The following is a 15,588-nucleotide window of genomic DNA, read 5'->3' as shown; positions in this document are numbered from 1 at the left end:
CTTGTAAATCTCCTCTGTACCCTTTCAATAGCTTCTACATCTTTCCTATAGTGAGGCGACCAGAACTGCGCACAGTACTCCAAATGAGGCCTGACAAGGGTCTTATAAAGTTGCAGCATTACCTCCCGACTCCTAAACTCAATCCCTCGATTAATGAAGGCCAGTACACCATACGCCTTCTTGACCACCTCTTCCACCTGCGAGGCCGATTTAAGAGTCCTATGGACCCGGACCCCAAGATCCTTCTGCTCTTTAACACTACTAAGACTCCTGCCCTTGATAGTGTACTCGTTCATCCCGTTGGTTCTGCCAAAATGGATGACTACGCATTTATCCGCGTTGAAGTCCATCTGCCACTTCTCCGCCCAGTCCTGCATCCTATTTATGTCCTGCTGCAACTTTTGACATCCTTCCAGACCATCCACAACACCACCGACCTTCGTGTCATCAGCGAACTTACTTACCCATCCCTCCACTTCCTCATCCAGGTCATTTATGAAAATGACAAACAGCAAGGGTCCTAGAACAGATCCTTGGGGCACTCCACTGGTGACTGACCTCCATTCAGAAAAAGACCCATCCACAACCACTCTCTGCCTTCTGCAGGCAAGCCAGTTCTGGATCCACAAGGTCAAAGGCCCTTGGATCCCATGCCCTCTCACCTTCTCAAGAAGTCTTGCATGGGGGACCTTATCAAATGCCTTGCTGAAGTCCATGTACACCACGTCCACGGCACTTCCTTCGTCAATGTGTTCAGTCACATTATCGAAGAACTCAACTAGGCTCGTAAGGCACGACCTGCCCTTGACAAATCCATGCTGACTATTCCTGATCATGTCAAACCTCTCCAAATGCTCGTAAATCTTATCCCTCAGAAGCCTCTCCATCAGCTTACCAACCACTGAGGTCAGACTCACCGGTCGGTAATTTCCCGGGCTATCTCTGTTCCCTTTCTTGAAAATAGGGACTACATCCGCAATCCTCCAATCTTCCGGAACCTCTCCCGTCTCCATTGACGACACAAAGATCATCGCCAGGGGCTCTGCAATCACTTCCCTCGCCTCCCACAGTATCCTGGGGTACATCCCATCTGGTCCCGGCGACTTATCTATCTTGATAGAATTCAAAAGTTCTAACACATCCTCCACCTTAATATCCACAAACTCAATCTTTTCCATCTGCTGCAAATCCGTAGCAAAATCTCCCAGATCAGCTTCCACCGTGAATACTGAGGCAGAGTACTCATTAAGCACCTCTGCCATTTCTTCTGGTTCCACACAGACCTTTCCCCCTTCACCTTTTATAGGTCCTATCCCTTCTCTTCTCATCCTTTTACCTTTCACATATTTATAGAAGGCCTTGGGATTCTCCTTAATCTTACCCACCAAGGTCTTCTCATGACCCCTTCTGGCTCTCCTAATTTCCCTTTTAAGCTCCTTTCTACAGTCCTTATACTCCTCAAGATCCTTAACCTCTCCTAGTTCCCTGAACCTTTTGTACACCTTCCCTTTCCTCCTGACTAGGTTCAACACAGCCTTCGTGCACCACGGTTCCCGCGACCTACCAAAACCCCCTTGTCTCATCGGAACGTTGTCATGCATAGCTCCCGACAAACATTCCTTGAATATCCGCCACCTTCCTTCGGTACTTTTCCCTAAGAACGCCTCCTTCCAGTTTATTTGTCCAAGTAACTTCCTGACTTCTTCGTATTTCCCCCTTACTCCAGACAAACACCTTCCTAGCCTGCCTGATCCTATCTCGTTCCAATGCAATTGTGAAGGAGATAGAATTATGGTCACCATTCCCAAGATGCTCTCCTACCGAGAGATCCATCACCTGCCCTGGTTCATTCGCCAGCACCAGGTCAAGTACAGCCTCTCCCCTCGTAGGCTCATCCACATACTGTGTTAGGAAACCTTCCTGAACACAACTAACAAACTCCTCCCCATCCAAACCCCTTACCCTAGGGATATTCCAGTCAATGTTTGGGAAATTGAAGTCTCCCATCACGACAACTCTGTTATTAATACATTTCTCCAGAATCTGTTTCCCTATCTGCACTTCAACTTCCCTGTCACTATTGGGTGGCCTATAGAATACACCCAGCAAAGTTTTCGACTCTTTGCTGTTCGTAACTTCCACCCACAGAGACTCTGTAGGTAGTCCCTCCACGGCATCCTCCTTCTCTGCAGCCATGACACTGTCCCTGATCAACAGTGCCACTCCACCACCTCTTTTGCCTCCCTCCCTGTCCTTCCTGAAGCATCTGAAGCCTGGCACCTGAAGTACCCAGTCCTGTCCCTGAGACATCCAAGTCTCCGTAATGGTCACCACATCACAATCCCAAGCAGCAATCCACGCCCTAAGCTGCCTGCGGTCCTCCCCTACCTGGGAGCTAACCTCCTCCGTCCCAGTTTCCCCATCACAATTCCCTCTCCCCATCCTTTCTAGTTTAAAGTCCCCCCGGTAGCCTTAGCCAGTCTTGCCGCCAAGATATTAGTCCCCCTGGGATTTAAGTGCCACCCGTCCTTACTGTACAGGTCCCACCTACCCCTAAAGAGGTCCCAATGATCTAGGAACTGAAATCCCTGCCCTCTACACCAGTCCCTCAGCTACGCATTCAGCCTCCACTTCATTTCATTTCTTCCCTCATTCTCCCGTGGCACAGGCAGCAATCCTGAGATTACTACCTTCGCTTTTCTCTTCCTCAGCTGCCTACCCAGTTCCCTATAGTCCCTTTTCACGAGTGCCTCCCTCTTCTTGCCTACGTCAGTAGTACCTATATGTACTACAACCTCTGGTTCCTCACCCTCCCCTTTCAGGATGTCTGGGACCTGCCCAGAGACATCCCGAATCCCAGCTCCAGGGAGGCAAACCACCATCTGCGACTCACGTCTACGTCCACAAAAACGCCTGTCCGCCCCCCTCACTGTGGAGTCCCCTATTAACACTACCTTTCTGCTCTCTTTTTTGATTTTTTGACTTACTGGCTCAGCTCCAGAGAGCTGGCCACCGCTTCCTCCCTCAGATGAGCTGTCCCCCCTAGTAGTACTCAGGCCAGAGTACTTATTTTGAAGGGGGACATCCACCGGTGTGCTCTCCATCACCCGAGGTTTCCCCTTCCTAATAGTTACCCAAGTGCCCTCTTCCCGTTGCCCTGATGTGACTACTTGCTGATAGCTCCTATCTATAACCTCCTCACTCTCCCGAATGAGCCGAAGGTCCTCGAGCTGCATTTGCAGCTCCTTAACCTGGTTCCGTAGGGTCTGCAGCTCCACACACCGAGCACAGGTGTGGATGTCTGGTAGACCAGGTGCTTCCAAGACCTCCCACATGTTGCATTGGCAACAACATACAGGTCTCACACCCATACTTGCCCCTTATAGCAACCCAGAGGAAAAAGTAAAAAAAAACTTACAAAAAAAAACTTATAACTTACCTTATCTCTTTGGCCTTGTGAGCCAAAGCCCTTACAGCACACACAAAAACAAAAACAGACTTACCTGCTCTCAGACAGAGCCCCTCTCTCTCTCTCTCTCTTTTTTAGGTTAGAGGAGGGGGGAGGGCTGGGATACTCTACCTATGTAGAGTATCGGGAATCCCCTCTGGTCTAATTTATAGTAGGTGAAAAAAAAACTTGACCCGAGTGCCCTAGCAACTAGTTCCGGGGTCAAACTTAAAGCAAGCAAAAAAAAACCCACTAAACTCACTAAAACAAAGTTAGTTTTTAAAAGAAAGAAAAAGTCACTGTATTCACCCACAAGCTCTCCACTTGCAAATCGCAGCCTCTCTTCAGTGCTCCCACGGAACAGTGAGGCCACACCTAGAGTATTGTGGGCAGTTTCGGTCTCCTTTTCTGAGGAAGGATGTTCTTGCTCTCGAGGGAGTGGAGTGAAGGTTTACCAGGCTGATTCCAGGGATGGCGGGACTGATGTATGAGGAGAGATTGACTGGGTTAGGATTGTTTCCGCTGGAGTTCAGACAAATGAGGGGAGGAATCTCATAGAGATTTATAAAATTCTAACAGGACTGGACAGGGTAAATGCAGGGAGGATGTTCCTGATGGTGGGGGAGTCCAGAACCAGGGGTCATAATCTGAGGATTCAGGATAGACCATTTAGGATGGAGGTGAGGAGACATTTCTCAGATGAGAATATGGATGAAGCATGGTTAGTAAGTTTGTAAATGACACTAAGATTGATGGTATAGTGGACAGTGAAGAAAGTTATCTCCGATTGCAACAGGATCTTGATCAATTGGGCCAGTGGGCTGACGAATGACAGATGGAGTTTAACTTAAACAAATGTGAGGTGTTGCATTTTGATAGATTGAACCAGGGCAGGACTTACTCAGTTAATGGTAGGGCACTGGGGAGAATTACAGAACAAAGAGATCTAGGGGTACAGGTTCATAGCTTCTTGAAAATGGAGTCACAGGTGGACAGAGTGTTGAAGAAGGCATTCAGCATGCTTGGTTTCGTGGGTCAGAAATTAAACACAGGAGTTGGAATGTCTTGTTGAAGTTGTACAAGACGTTAGTAAGGTCATACTTGGAATGCTGTGTGCAATTTTGGTCATCCTATTATAGAAAGGATATTTTTAAACTAGAAAGAGTGCAGAAAAGATTTACTAGGATGCTACAGGGACTTGATGGATTGAGTTATAAGGAGAGGCTGGATAGACTGGGACTTTTTTCCCTGGAGCATAGGAGGCTGAGGGGTGATCTTATAGAGGTCTATAAAATAATGAGGGGCACAGATCAGCTAGATAGTCAATATCTTTTCCCAAAGGTAGGGGAGTCTAAAACTAGAGGGTATAGGTTTAAAGTGAGAGGGGAGAGATACAGAAGTGTCCAGAGGAGCAATTTTTTCACACAGAGGGTGGTGTCTGCAACAAGCTGCCAAAGGTAGTAATAGAGGCAGGTATAATTTTGACTTTTAAAAAGCATTCAGATAGTTACATGGGTACGATGGGTATTAGAGGGATATGGGCCAAATGCGGGCAATTGGGATTAGCTTAGGGATGTACCAAGGAGTGGTGAGCCTGTAGAATTCATGACCACAGAAACTAGTTGATTCCAAAACATTGAATGTATTGAAGAGGCAGCTGGATATAGCACTTGGTCAAATGGGATCAGAGGTTGTGGGTAAAAAGCAGGATGAATGGCAGAGCAGGCTTGAAGGGCCAAATGGCCTCCTCCTTCTCCTATCTTCTATGTTTCTATGTTTCTAAACTGCATTACTAGGGAAGTAGAAAGGGCTTGAAACTAAATAGAGGTGGGGATTGTTCTGAAAAGATATTATGTAGTCTTACAAAGAAAACAGATATGGCAGCATTGCAAGGCAGATATTCAGGTAATGATACCCAGAGTGTGACAGAAAGGGATAGGGACATTAGAAAATAAGAAATAAGAAATAAGAAATAGGAGCAGGAGTAGGCCATCTGGCCCTTCGAGCCTGCCCCGCCATTCAATAAGATCATGGCTGATCTGTCGTGGCTCAGTTCCACTTTCCCGCCCTCTCCCCATAACCCTTAATCCCCTCTCTTATCAAAAACCCATCAACCCGCTTCTTAAAAATATTTAGCGAGGCAGCCTCCACCACTTCAACGGGCAGAGAATTCCAGAGATTCACCACCCTTTGAGTGAAGAAGTTCCTCCTCAACTCCGTTCTGAACCGCCCCCCCTTTATCTTGAGGCTGTGCCCCCTAGTCCTACTGTCTTTTTTGAGCGGGAAGAGTCTTTCCACCTCTATCCTATCCATCCCATTCATCATCTTATACGTCTCAATGAGATCTCCCCTCATTCTTCTAAACTCTAACGAGTACAAGGGTCAAAGGCGAAAAGAATGGCAACAAGGCAAAATTAATAGATCTTTACTTAATGCACATAGTATTCAGCACAAAATAAATGAATAAATGGCACAAATTGAGGGTTTTTTGTTCATTCATGGGACATAGAATATAGAACATAGAACATTACAGTACCGTACAGGCCTTTCAGCCCTCGATGTTGTGCTGAGTTATGTCCAAGCCCAAGATCAAGCTATCCCACTCCCTATCATTCTGGAATGCTCCATGTGCCGATCCAATAACCGCTTGAAAGTTCCGAAAGTGTCCGACTCCACTATCACAGCAGGCAAGGCATTCCACACCCCAACCGCTCTCTGAGTAAAGAATTTACCTCAGACATCCCTCCTAAATCTCCCACCATGAACCTTATAGTTATGCCCCCTAGTAACAGCTGCATCCACCCGAGGAAATAGTCTCTGAATGCCCACTCTATCAATCCCTCTCATCATCTTATAAACCTCTATTAAGTTACCTCTCATCCTCCTCCGCTCTAAAGAGAAAAGCCCCAGCTCCCTCAACCTTTCCCCATAAGACCTACCCTCCAAACCAGGCAGCATCCTGGTAAATCTCCTCTGCACTCTCTCCAATGCTTCCACATCCTTCTTATAGTGAGGTGACCAGAACTGAACACAATATTCCAAATGTGGTCTCACCAACGTCCGGTACAGTTGCAGCATAACCCCATGACTCTTAAACTCAAACCCCCTGTTAATAAACACTAACACACTGTAAGCCTTCTTCACGGCTCTATCCATTTGAGTGGCAACCTTCAGAATCTGTGAATGTGAAACCCAAGATCTCTCTGTTCCTCCACATTACTCAGAACCCTGCCGTTTACCCTGTAATCCGCATTGAAGTTTGTCCTACCAAAATGAATCACCTTGCACTTATCAGGGTTAAACTCCATCTGCCACTTTTCAGCCCAGCTCTGCATCCTATCAATGTATCTTTGCAGCGTACAAGAGCCCTCCACCTCATCCACTACTCCACCAATCTTGGTGACATCAGCAAATTTATTAACCCACCCTTCAGTCCCCTCATTGATAAAAATCACAAACAGCAGAGGACCCAGCACTGACCCCGCTGGTAACTGGCCTCCAGTCTGAAAACTTTCCCTCCACCACCATCCTCTGTCTTCTATGAGACAGCCAGTTACTTATCCAATCGGCCAAATTTCCCTCTATCCCACACCTCCTTACTTTCTTCATGAGCCTACCGTGGGGAACCTTATCAAACACCTTACTAAAATCCATGTGTACAACATCAACTGCTCTACCTAAACGTGGGTGTCGCTGACTGGCCAGCATTTATTACCCATCTTTGGTTGCTTGAGGGTAATTGAGAGTCAACTACATTTCTGTGGCTCTGGAATCATATACAGGCCAGATCAGTTAAGGATGGTTGATTTCCTTCCCTGAAGGACATTAGTGAACCAGATGGGTTTTTCCAGCTATTGATAATGGTTTCATGGTCATCAGTAGATTCTTAATTCCAGATTTTTTTATTGAATTTAAATTCTACCATCCGCCATGGCGGTTTTCTAACCTGGGTCCCCAGAACATTATCTGAGTTTCTGGATCAATAGTCTGATGATAGTACTACTAGACCATTGCCTACCTCACAGATTGTTTGCCCAGCATTCGCTATTCCATCCAGGTTAATGGGTATGATTTAATAGCCATTACAGAGAGCTGGTTACATGGAGATCAAAGCTGGGAACTAAATCTTCAAGAGTATGTAACTTATCGTAAGGACAGGCACAAAGAAAAGGGCGGTGGGACATCTTTGTTAGTACGAGATGAAATAAGTACGATAGCAAGAAATGATCTTGGATCAGTAGATGTGGAATCCATATGGGTGAAGGGAAGAAATGACAACGGGAAGAAGACCCTGCTGGGAATAGTCTACCTAACAGTAGCTATGCTGTATGACAGACAATAACTCAGGAGATAATGAGGACATATACGAAAGGCAGTATGTTAATCATGGGTGACTTCAATCATCATCTGGATTTAGAAAATCATGTTGGCATGAGGAAAAATTCATAGTGTATTTGGAACAGTTTCCATCATAATATGCAGTGGATGAAACCAGGGATCAGGTTAGTTTGGATCTGGTAATGCAGGCTTAATGAACAATCTAAGAGTTAAAGATCCCCTAGGAAACAGTGATCATAACATGATAGAATTTAGCAGTTTAAGAGTGAGAAACTTGGGTCAGAAATAACTGTTAAACTTAAATATGGGTAATTATAAAGGGATGAGGACAGAGTTGGCAGGAGTAGTCTGGGAAAGGAGATTAGCAGAAAAGACACTTGATCAGCAATGGTAATTGTTTATGGAAATAGCTCATGACTCACAAGAAAGATATATCCCAGTGAGGAGGAAGAATTCTAGAAAGGAGATAAATCAATTATGGTTAACTACGGAAATTAAATTGAAAGAAAAAACATACAATGTGACAAAGATTAGCAGTAAAACAGGACTGGGAAAGAAGGCAGGAAATTGGAGTTGAAGGTTATCATATCAGCTCAGTCATGATCTCATTGAATGGCAGAACAGACTGGATGAGTTGAATGGCTATCTATGCTCATATGTCTTGTAGTCTTATGGTCTTATCCTAATATAACATAACTTAATAAAATTCATAACTTACTATAACTCATCTTAATATAATCATTAGAATTACTTATAACTTCTGAAACTGCCACAACAACACAGTCTGGTGTTACAGGTGGATCATGAATGTGGGGGGCTGGAAAGGCATTTTGGAAGGAGGTTAGTTGGTTCGATGGAATCAGTGATAAAGGAGAGGGTACACGGCTGTAAAGTTCTAACCAAATCCTTTTCATCTCACACCAGGGTCGACCTTACTATGTGCGGGTGTCAGCAGCCAATATGAAGGGCTGGGGTCCCTCGCAGATTTCCTGCCCAGCATTCGCTATCCCATCCAGTAAGTGAAACTTCACCATATAAAGAGCAAACTCTGTTTGGATTTTCTGAAAAATTACATTCGATTAAAATATTTCCGTCGGAAACTGAGAAGCTGCTTCACATCAGTGCGCTGCTGACTATCTGTTCTAATGAATAATAATACAATTACCCCCCCATCCTCCCCATGCTCAGTGAAGTAATGGCCTGGTGATGTGTATTGTGGATTGGATGTGGGATGTAATGATCTCAGTCATAGAACATAGAACATTACAGCGTAGTACAGGCCCGTCGGCCCTCGATGTTGCACCGACCAGTGGAACCAATCTAATGACCTTCTAACCTAAACTATTCCAATGTTATCCATATACCTATCCAATGTCCTTTTGAATGCCCTTAAAGTTGGCGAGTCCACAACTGCTGCAGGCAGGGCATTCCACGCCCTTACTACCCTCTGAGTAAAGAACCTACCTTTGACATCCGTCCTATATTTACTACCCCTCAATTTAAAGCTATGTCCCCTCGTCTTAGCCATCACCATCTGAGGTAAAAGCTCTCACTGTCCACCCTATCCAATCCTCTGATCATCTTGTATGCCTCAATTAGGTCACCTCTTAATCTTCTCTCTAACGAAAACAACCTCAAGTCTTTCAGCCTTTCCTCCTCAGACCTTCCCACCATACCAGGCAACATCCTGGTAAACCTCCTCTGCACCCTTTCCAATGCTTCCACATCTTTCCTATAATGCGGCGACCAGAACTATATGCAATAGTCCAAGTGCTGCTGCACCAGAGTTTTGTACAGTTGTAACATGACCTCACGGCTCCGAAATTCAGTCCCTCTCCCAATAAAAGCTAACACGCCGTACGCCTTCTTAACAACCTTACCAACCTGGGTACCAACTTTCAGGGAGCTATGCACATGTACACTGAGATCTCCCTGCTCATACACACCCAATACTCTGTAATCCTGTTACTCCTTCCAAAGGGAATCACCTTACACTTTTCCGCATTAAACTCCATCTGCCACCTCTCGGCCCAGCTCTGCAGCTTATCTATGTCCCTCTGCAAACTGTAACATCCTCTTCACTGTCTACAACTCCTCCAACTTTAGTGTCATCCGCAAATTTACTAACCCATCCTTCTACACCCTCATCCAGGTCATTTATAAAAATGACAAACAGCAGTGGCCCCAAAACAGATCCTTGAGGTACACCACTAGTAACTGAACTCCAGGTTGAATATTTCCTATCAATCACCACCCTCTGTCTTCTATCAGCTAGCCAATTCCTGATCCAAACTGCTAAATCACCCTCAATCCCATGCATCTGCATTTTCTGCAGTAGCCTACCATGGGGAACCTTATCAAACGCTTTGCTAAAATCCATATACACCACATCAACTGCCTTACCCTTATCCACCTCTTTGGTCACCTTCTCAAGAACTCAATAAGGTTTGTGAGGCACGACCTACCCTTCACAAAACCGTGTTGACTATCCCTAATCAAATTGTTTCTCTCTAGATGATTATAAATCCTATCTCTTGGAATCCTTTCCAAAACTTTGCCCACAACAGAAGTAAGGCTCACCGGTCTATAATTCCCAGGATGGTCTCTACTCCCCTTCTTGAACAAGGGGAGAACGTTTGCCATCCTCCAGTCTTCCAGAACTATACCTGTAGCCAATGATGACGTAAAGATCAAAGCCAAAGGCTCTGCAATCTCCTCCCTAGCCTCCCAGAGAATCCTAGGGTAAATCCCATCCGGCCCAGGGGACTTATCTATTTTCATACTTTCAAGAATTGCTAACACCTCCTCCTTATGTACCTCAATCCCATCTAGTCCAAAAGCCTGTATCACAGTATTCTCCTCGACTACATTGACTTTTTCCTGTGTGAATACTGATGAAAGATATTCATTTAGTGCCTCTCCTATCCTCTTCAGGCTCCACACACAACTTCCCACTACTGTCCTTGATTGGCCCTATTCTTACCCTCGTCAATCTTTTATTCCTGACATACCTATAGGAAGCTTTAGGGTTTTCCTTGTTCCTACCTGCCAAAGACTTCGCTTGTCCCCTCCTGGCTTTTCTTAACTCTCTCTTTAGGTCCTTTCTGGCTAATTTGTAACTCTCCCGTGCCCTAACTGAGCCTTCACATCTCATCTTTACATAAGTCTCCTTCTTGCTCTTCACAGGAGATTCAACTTCTTTAGTACACCACGGTTCCCTCACTCGACCACTTCCTCCCTGCCTGACAGGTACATATTTATCAAGGACTCGCAGTAGCTGCTCCTTGAATAAGCTCCACATTTCAATTGTTCCCATCCCCTGCAGTTTCCTACTCCAACCTCCAACATATGTATCCTATGTTTCACAGTATTTTGCTGTTTAAGGTAGGGATACTTTCCAAATCTGAAATAAAAGCAGGATCTGCTGTAATTATACAATCTATCTGTAAATATATGAGTGAGAGACAGATGGGGTGAGGAGTAGCAGACGTATGCTGTGTTCTTTGTTTGTGGGAAACAGGCTACATGCTCCCTTTTATTATCTTTCTGTTTGCCTTTGAGATTGGAAAGAGTTTGATGGAAGGGAGGCCAGGGACAGAGATCAGATTGAAGCTTTGGAATGCCTTTTGAAGCAGGTTCGGACAGAACGCCAGAGTTATAATGCCAAAGGTGAGTGTGTGTCAGTAGCAGACTCACATCGTCTGTCCTGCTGCAGTCTGGAACCCCCAGCAGGTCAGCCTGTGTTTTTCTTTACTTCCTATTACTCTCACTGATTGATGTTGGCCTGAGGCTCTGTCTGGCAATTGCATTGCGGTCTCTGAGTCTGGATATCCTGGACTCAAATCCCACTCCAGATTGTTCAAGGCAGTGAACATGAACACTGGCTTCGCATTTTGGGGTAAAATTCAGATGAATCCTTGAGTTAGAGTGAGTTTGGTAACCCCACCTCACCCTGTGGGTTGCGGGAGCCCATTAAACTCTCCTTGTCAGGACCTGGTTGCTATGGAGGTAGTGGATGCTGTCCATGATTCTGTAGATTCCGCAATGGTTCCTGCAGATTGGAAATTGATAGATGTCATCCCACTGTTTAAGAAGGGAGGGAGAGAAAACAGGGAACTAGAGACTTGTTAGTGTCACATCAGTGGTAGAAAAATGCCAGAATCTATTGTAAAGAATGTGATAAATGGATACTTGAATAATAATGATCTGATTGGGATTCCCCTGGAAGGACGAAGGATAAGTATGGCAAGTTTTGGCAACGTTGGACAACAAGACATATTGTGAGCCAGTCAAAGAGAAAAAGGAAGCATTTGTCAAAACTAGGAGGCTGAGAACATACAAAGAACGTGTGGAATATAAGGAAAGTAGAAAGAAGCTTAAGCAAGGAGTAAGAAGGGCTAAAAGGAACCATGAAAAATCATTGGCCAGCAGGATTAAGGAAAATCCCAAGGCTTTTTATACATATGTAAAGAGCAAAAGAATAGCCAGGGAGAGGGTTGGCCCACTCAAGGACAAGGGAGGGAATCTATGCTTGGAGCCGGAGGAAATGGGCGAGGTATTAAATGAGTGTTTTGTGTCAATATTCACCAAAGAGAAGGACTTGGATGATGAGTCTGGGAAAGGATGTGTAGATAGTTTGAGTCATTTTGAGATTAATAAGGAGGTGGTATTGGGGTTCTTGAGAAACATTAAGGTAGACAAGTCCCCAGGGCCTGATGGGATATACCCCCGAATACTGAGAGAGGCAAGGGAAGAAATTGCTGGAGCCTTGAGAGAAATCTTTGTATCCTCACTGGCTACAGGGGAGATCCCAGAGGATTGGAGAATAGCCAATGTTGTTCCTTTGTTTAAGAAGGGCAGCAAGGATAATCCAGGTAATTACAGTGGTAGAGAAATTATTAGAGAGGATTCTCCGACGCAGGATTTACTCCCACTTGGAAATAAGTGGACGTATTAGTGAGAGGCAACGTGGTTTTGTGAAGGGGAGGTCATAGAACATAGAACAGTACAGCACAGTACAGGCCCTTTGGCCCTCAATGTTGTGCCGAGCTATGTCCAATCCCAAGATCAAGCTATTCCACTCCCTATCATTCTGGTGTGCTCCATGTGCCTATCCAATAACCGCTTCAAAGTTGCTAAAGTGTCCAACTCCACTATCACAGCAGGCAGTCTATTCCACACCCCAACTGCTCTCTGAGTAAAGAATCTATCTCAAACATCCCTCCTATATCTCCCACCATGAACCTTATAGTTATGCCCCCTTGTAACAGCTACATCCACCTGGGGAAATAGTCTCTGCACGTCCACTCTATCAATCCCTCTCATCATCTTATAAACCTCTATTAAGTCGCCTCTCATTCTCCTCATGTCTCACTAACTTGATCGAATTTTTCAAGGAAGTGACGAAGATGATTGATGAGGGTAGGGCAGTGGATGTTGTCTACATGGACTTCAGTAAGGCCTTTGACAAGGTCCCTCATGGCAGACTGGTGCAGAAGGTGAAGTCGCATGGGATCAGAGGTGAGTTGGCAAGGTGGATACAAAACTGACTCAGTCAAAGAAGACAGAGGGTAGCAGTGGAAGGGTGCGTTTCTGAATGGAGGCTAAGACAAGTGGCGTTCCTCAGGGATCAGTGCTGGGACCTTTGCTGTTTGTAATATATATAAATGATTTGGAGAAAATGTAACTGGATTGATTCGTAAGTTTGCGGATGACACAAAGGTTGGTGGATTTGTGGATAGCGATGAGGACCATCAGAGGATACAGCAGGATATAGATCAGTTGGAGACTTGGGCGGAGAGATGGCAGATGGAGTTTAATCCAGACAAATGTGAGGTAATGCATTTTGGAAGGTCTAATACAGATAGGAAATATACAGTAAATGGCAAAACGCTTAAGAGTATTGATAGGCAGAGGGATCTAGGTGTACAGGTACACAGGTCACTGAAAGTGGCAATGTGGATGGAGAAGGTAGTCAAGAAGGCATACGGCATGCTTGCCTTCATCGGCCAGGGCACTGAGTTTAAAAATTGGCAGGTCATGTTGACACTTTATAGAACCTTAGGGAGGCTGGACTTGGAATATAGTGTTCAATTCTGGTCGTCACACTACCAGAAGGATGTGGAGGCTTTGGAGAGGGTACAGAAAAGATTTACCAGGATGTTGCCTGGTATGGAGGGCATTAGCTATGAGGAGAGGTTGGAGAAACTTGGTTTGTTCTCACTGAAATGATGGAGGTTGTGGGGAGACCTGATAGAACCCTACAAGATTAGGAGGGGCATGGACAGAGTGGATAGTCAGAAGCTTTTTCCCAGGGTGGAAGAGTCAATTACTAGTAGGCATTGGTTTAAGGTGCGAGGGGCAATATTTAAAGGAGATGTACGAGGCACGTTTTTTTACACAGAGGGTGGTGCGTGCCTGGAACTCACTGCGGGGGGAGGTAGTGGAAGCAGAAACAATAGTGAGTTTTAAGGGGCATCTGAACAAATACATGAATAGGATGGGAATAGAGGGATATGGTCCCTGAAAGGGTGGGGAGTTTTAGTTCAGTTGGGCAGCATGGTTGGCACAGGCTTGGAGGGCCGAAGGGCCTGTTCCTGAGCTGTAATTTTCTTTGTTCTTTATTTTGGGCAGAGTCAGCATGGATTTAGAAATGGAAAGTCATGTTTGACAAACCTGGTAGAGTTTTTTGAGGATGTTACTAACAGAATTGACAAAGAGAGTTGATGGGTGTAGTATATTTGGATTTTCAGAAGACTTTTGATAAAGTCCCCCAAAGGAGATTGATTAGCAAAATAAACGCACATGGGATAGGAGGCAATATACAGGCATGGATCGGGGATTGACTAAAAGGCAGAAAACAGAGAGTAGGTATAAATGGGTCATTCTCACATTGGCAGGCAGTGCATTGTAGGGTATGGTCGGGATCAGTGCTTGGGCCCCAGCTGTTCACAATCTATATCAATGGTTTGGATGTGGGAACCGAATTTAATATTTCCAAGTTTGCAGATGATAAAAAGCTAGGTGGGATTGTGTGTTGTAAAGAAGATGTACAAGAGGTTTTGGACAGGCTTAATGGATGCAATTCTCCCATCCTGCCCACCACTGGAATTTTAGTGGGTGGGTTGCAGAAAATGTAAATCAGCATTGATGGTTGGATGGGAATTTCCAGCTTTTAGACCAGCTGGAGATTTCCATCCAATGTATGGGCAAAAACATGGCAGATGGAATATAATGTGGATAAATGTAAGGTAATCCACTTTGGTAGAAATAATAGATGTGCAGAGTAGTTCTTAAATGGTGAGAAATGCGAAAATGTTGAAGTGCAGAGGGATCTGGGTGTCCTTGTCCATAGGTCACTCCAGGCTAACATGCAGGTGCAGTGAGATATTAGGAAGGCTGATGGAATGTTAGTCTTTATCACAAGAGGATTTGAATACTGGAGTAGTGAGGTCTTGCTTCAATTGTATGGGAGCTTGGTTAGACCTCACCTGAAGCACTGTGTGCAGTTTTAGTCCCCTTACCTCAGAAAGGATAGGATTGTCATGGAGGGAATGCAACGAAGGTTCACCAGACCAGTTCTGGGGATGGTGGGACTGTCTGTTGAAGAGCGATTGGGCAAACTGGGCCGGTGTTCCCGAGAATGAAAGGTGATCTCACTGAAACCTACAAAATATTTAAAGCAATAGACAGAGCAGATGTGGATAAGATATTTCCCCTGGCTGAGGAGTCTAGAACCTTGGAACCTTGCTCTTGGAAGTTCCGGGAGTGGCCTAGTACTTCGTGTCGGTGTGTGTGCTTGA

General features: G+C 45.1%; 1 protein-coding gene across 1 annotated transcript in view; it reads left to right on the top strand.

Annotated features, from left to right (window-relative positions):
- The window catches only part of ankfn1a (ankyrin repeat and fibronectin type III domain containing 1a), an 87,936-nt gene that overhangs the window by 30,101 nt on the left and 42,247 nt on the right, over positions 1-15,588 (top strand). Inside the window, exons 6-7 of the mRNA XM_080209164.1 lie at positions 8,711-8,801; positions 11,348-11,455. Of these exons, the coding sequence (XP_080065290.1) occupies positions 8,711-8,801; positions 11,348-11,455 (199 nt within the window). The remainder of the gene's footprint in view (positions 1-8,710; positions 8,802-11,347; positions 11,456-15,588) is intronic.

The sequence above is a fragment of the Carcharhinus amblyrhynchos genome, chromosome 21, assembly GCF_965287045.1.
Source record: "Carcharhinus amblyrhynchos chromosome 21, sCarAmb.v2.hapA, whole genome shotgun sequence".
In the NCBI taxonomy this organism is placed as follows: domain Eukaryota; kingdom Metazoa; phylum Chordata; class Chondrichthyes; order Carcharhiniformes; family Carcharhinidae; genus Carcharhinus; species Carcharhinus amblyrhynchos.
Note: the sequence above shows the minus strand (reverse complement) of the source record. Positions and strands in the feature narration are given on the sequence as shown.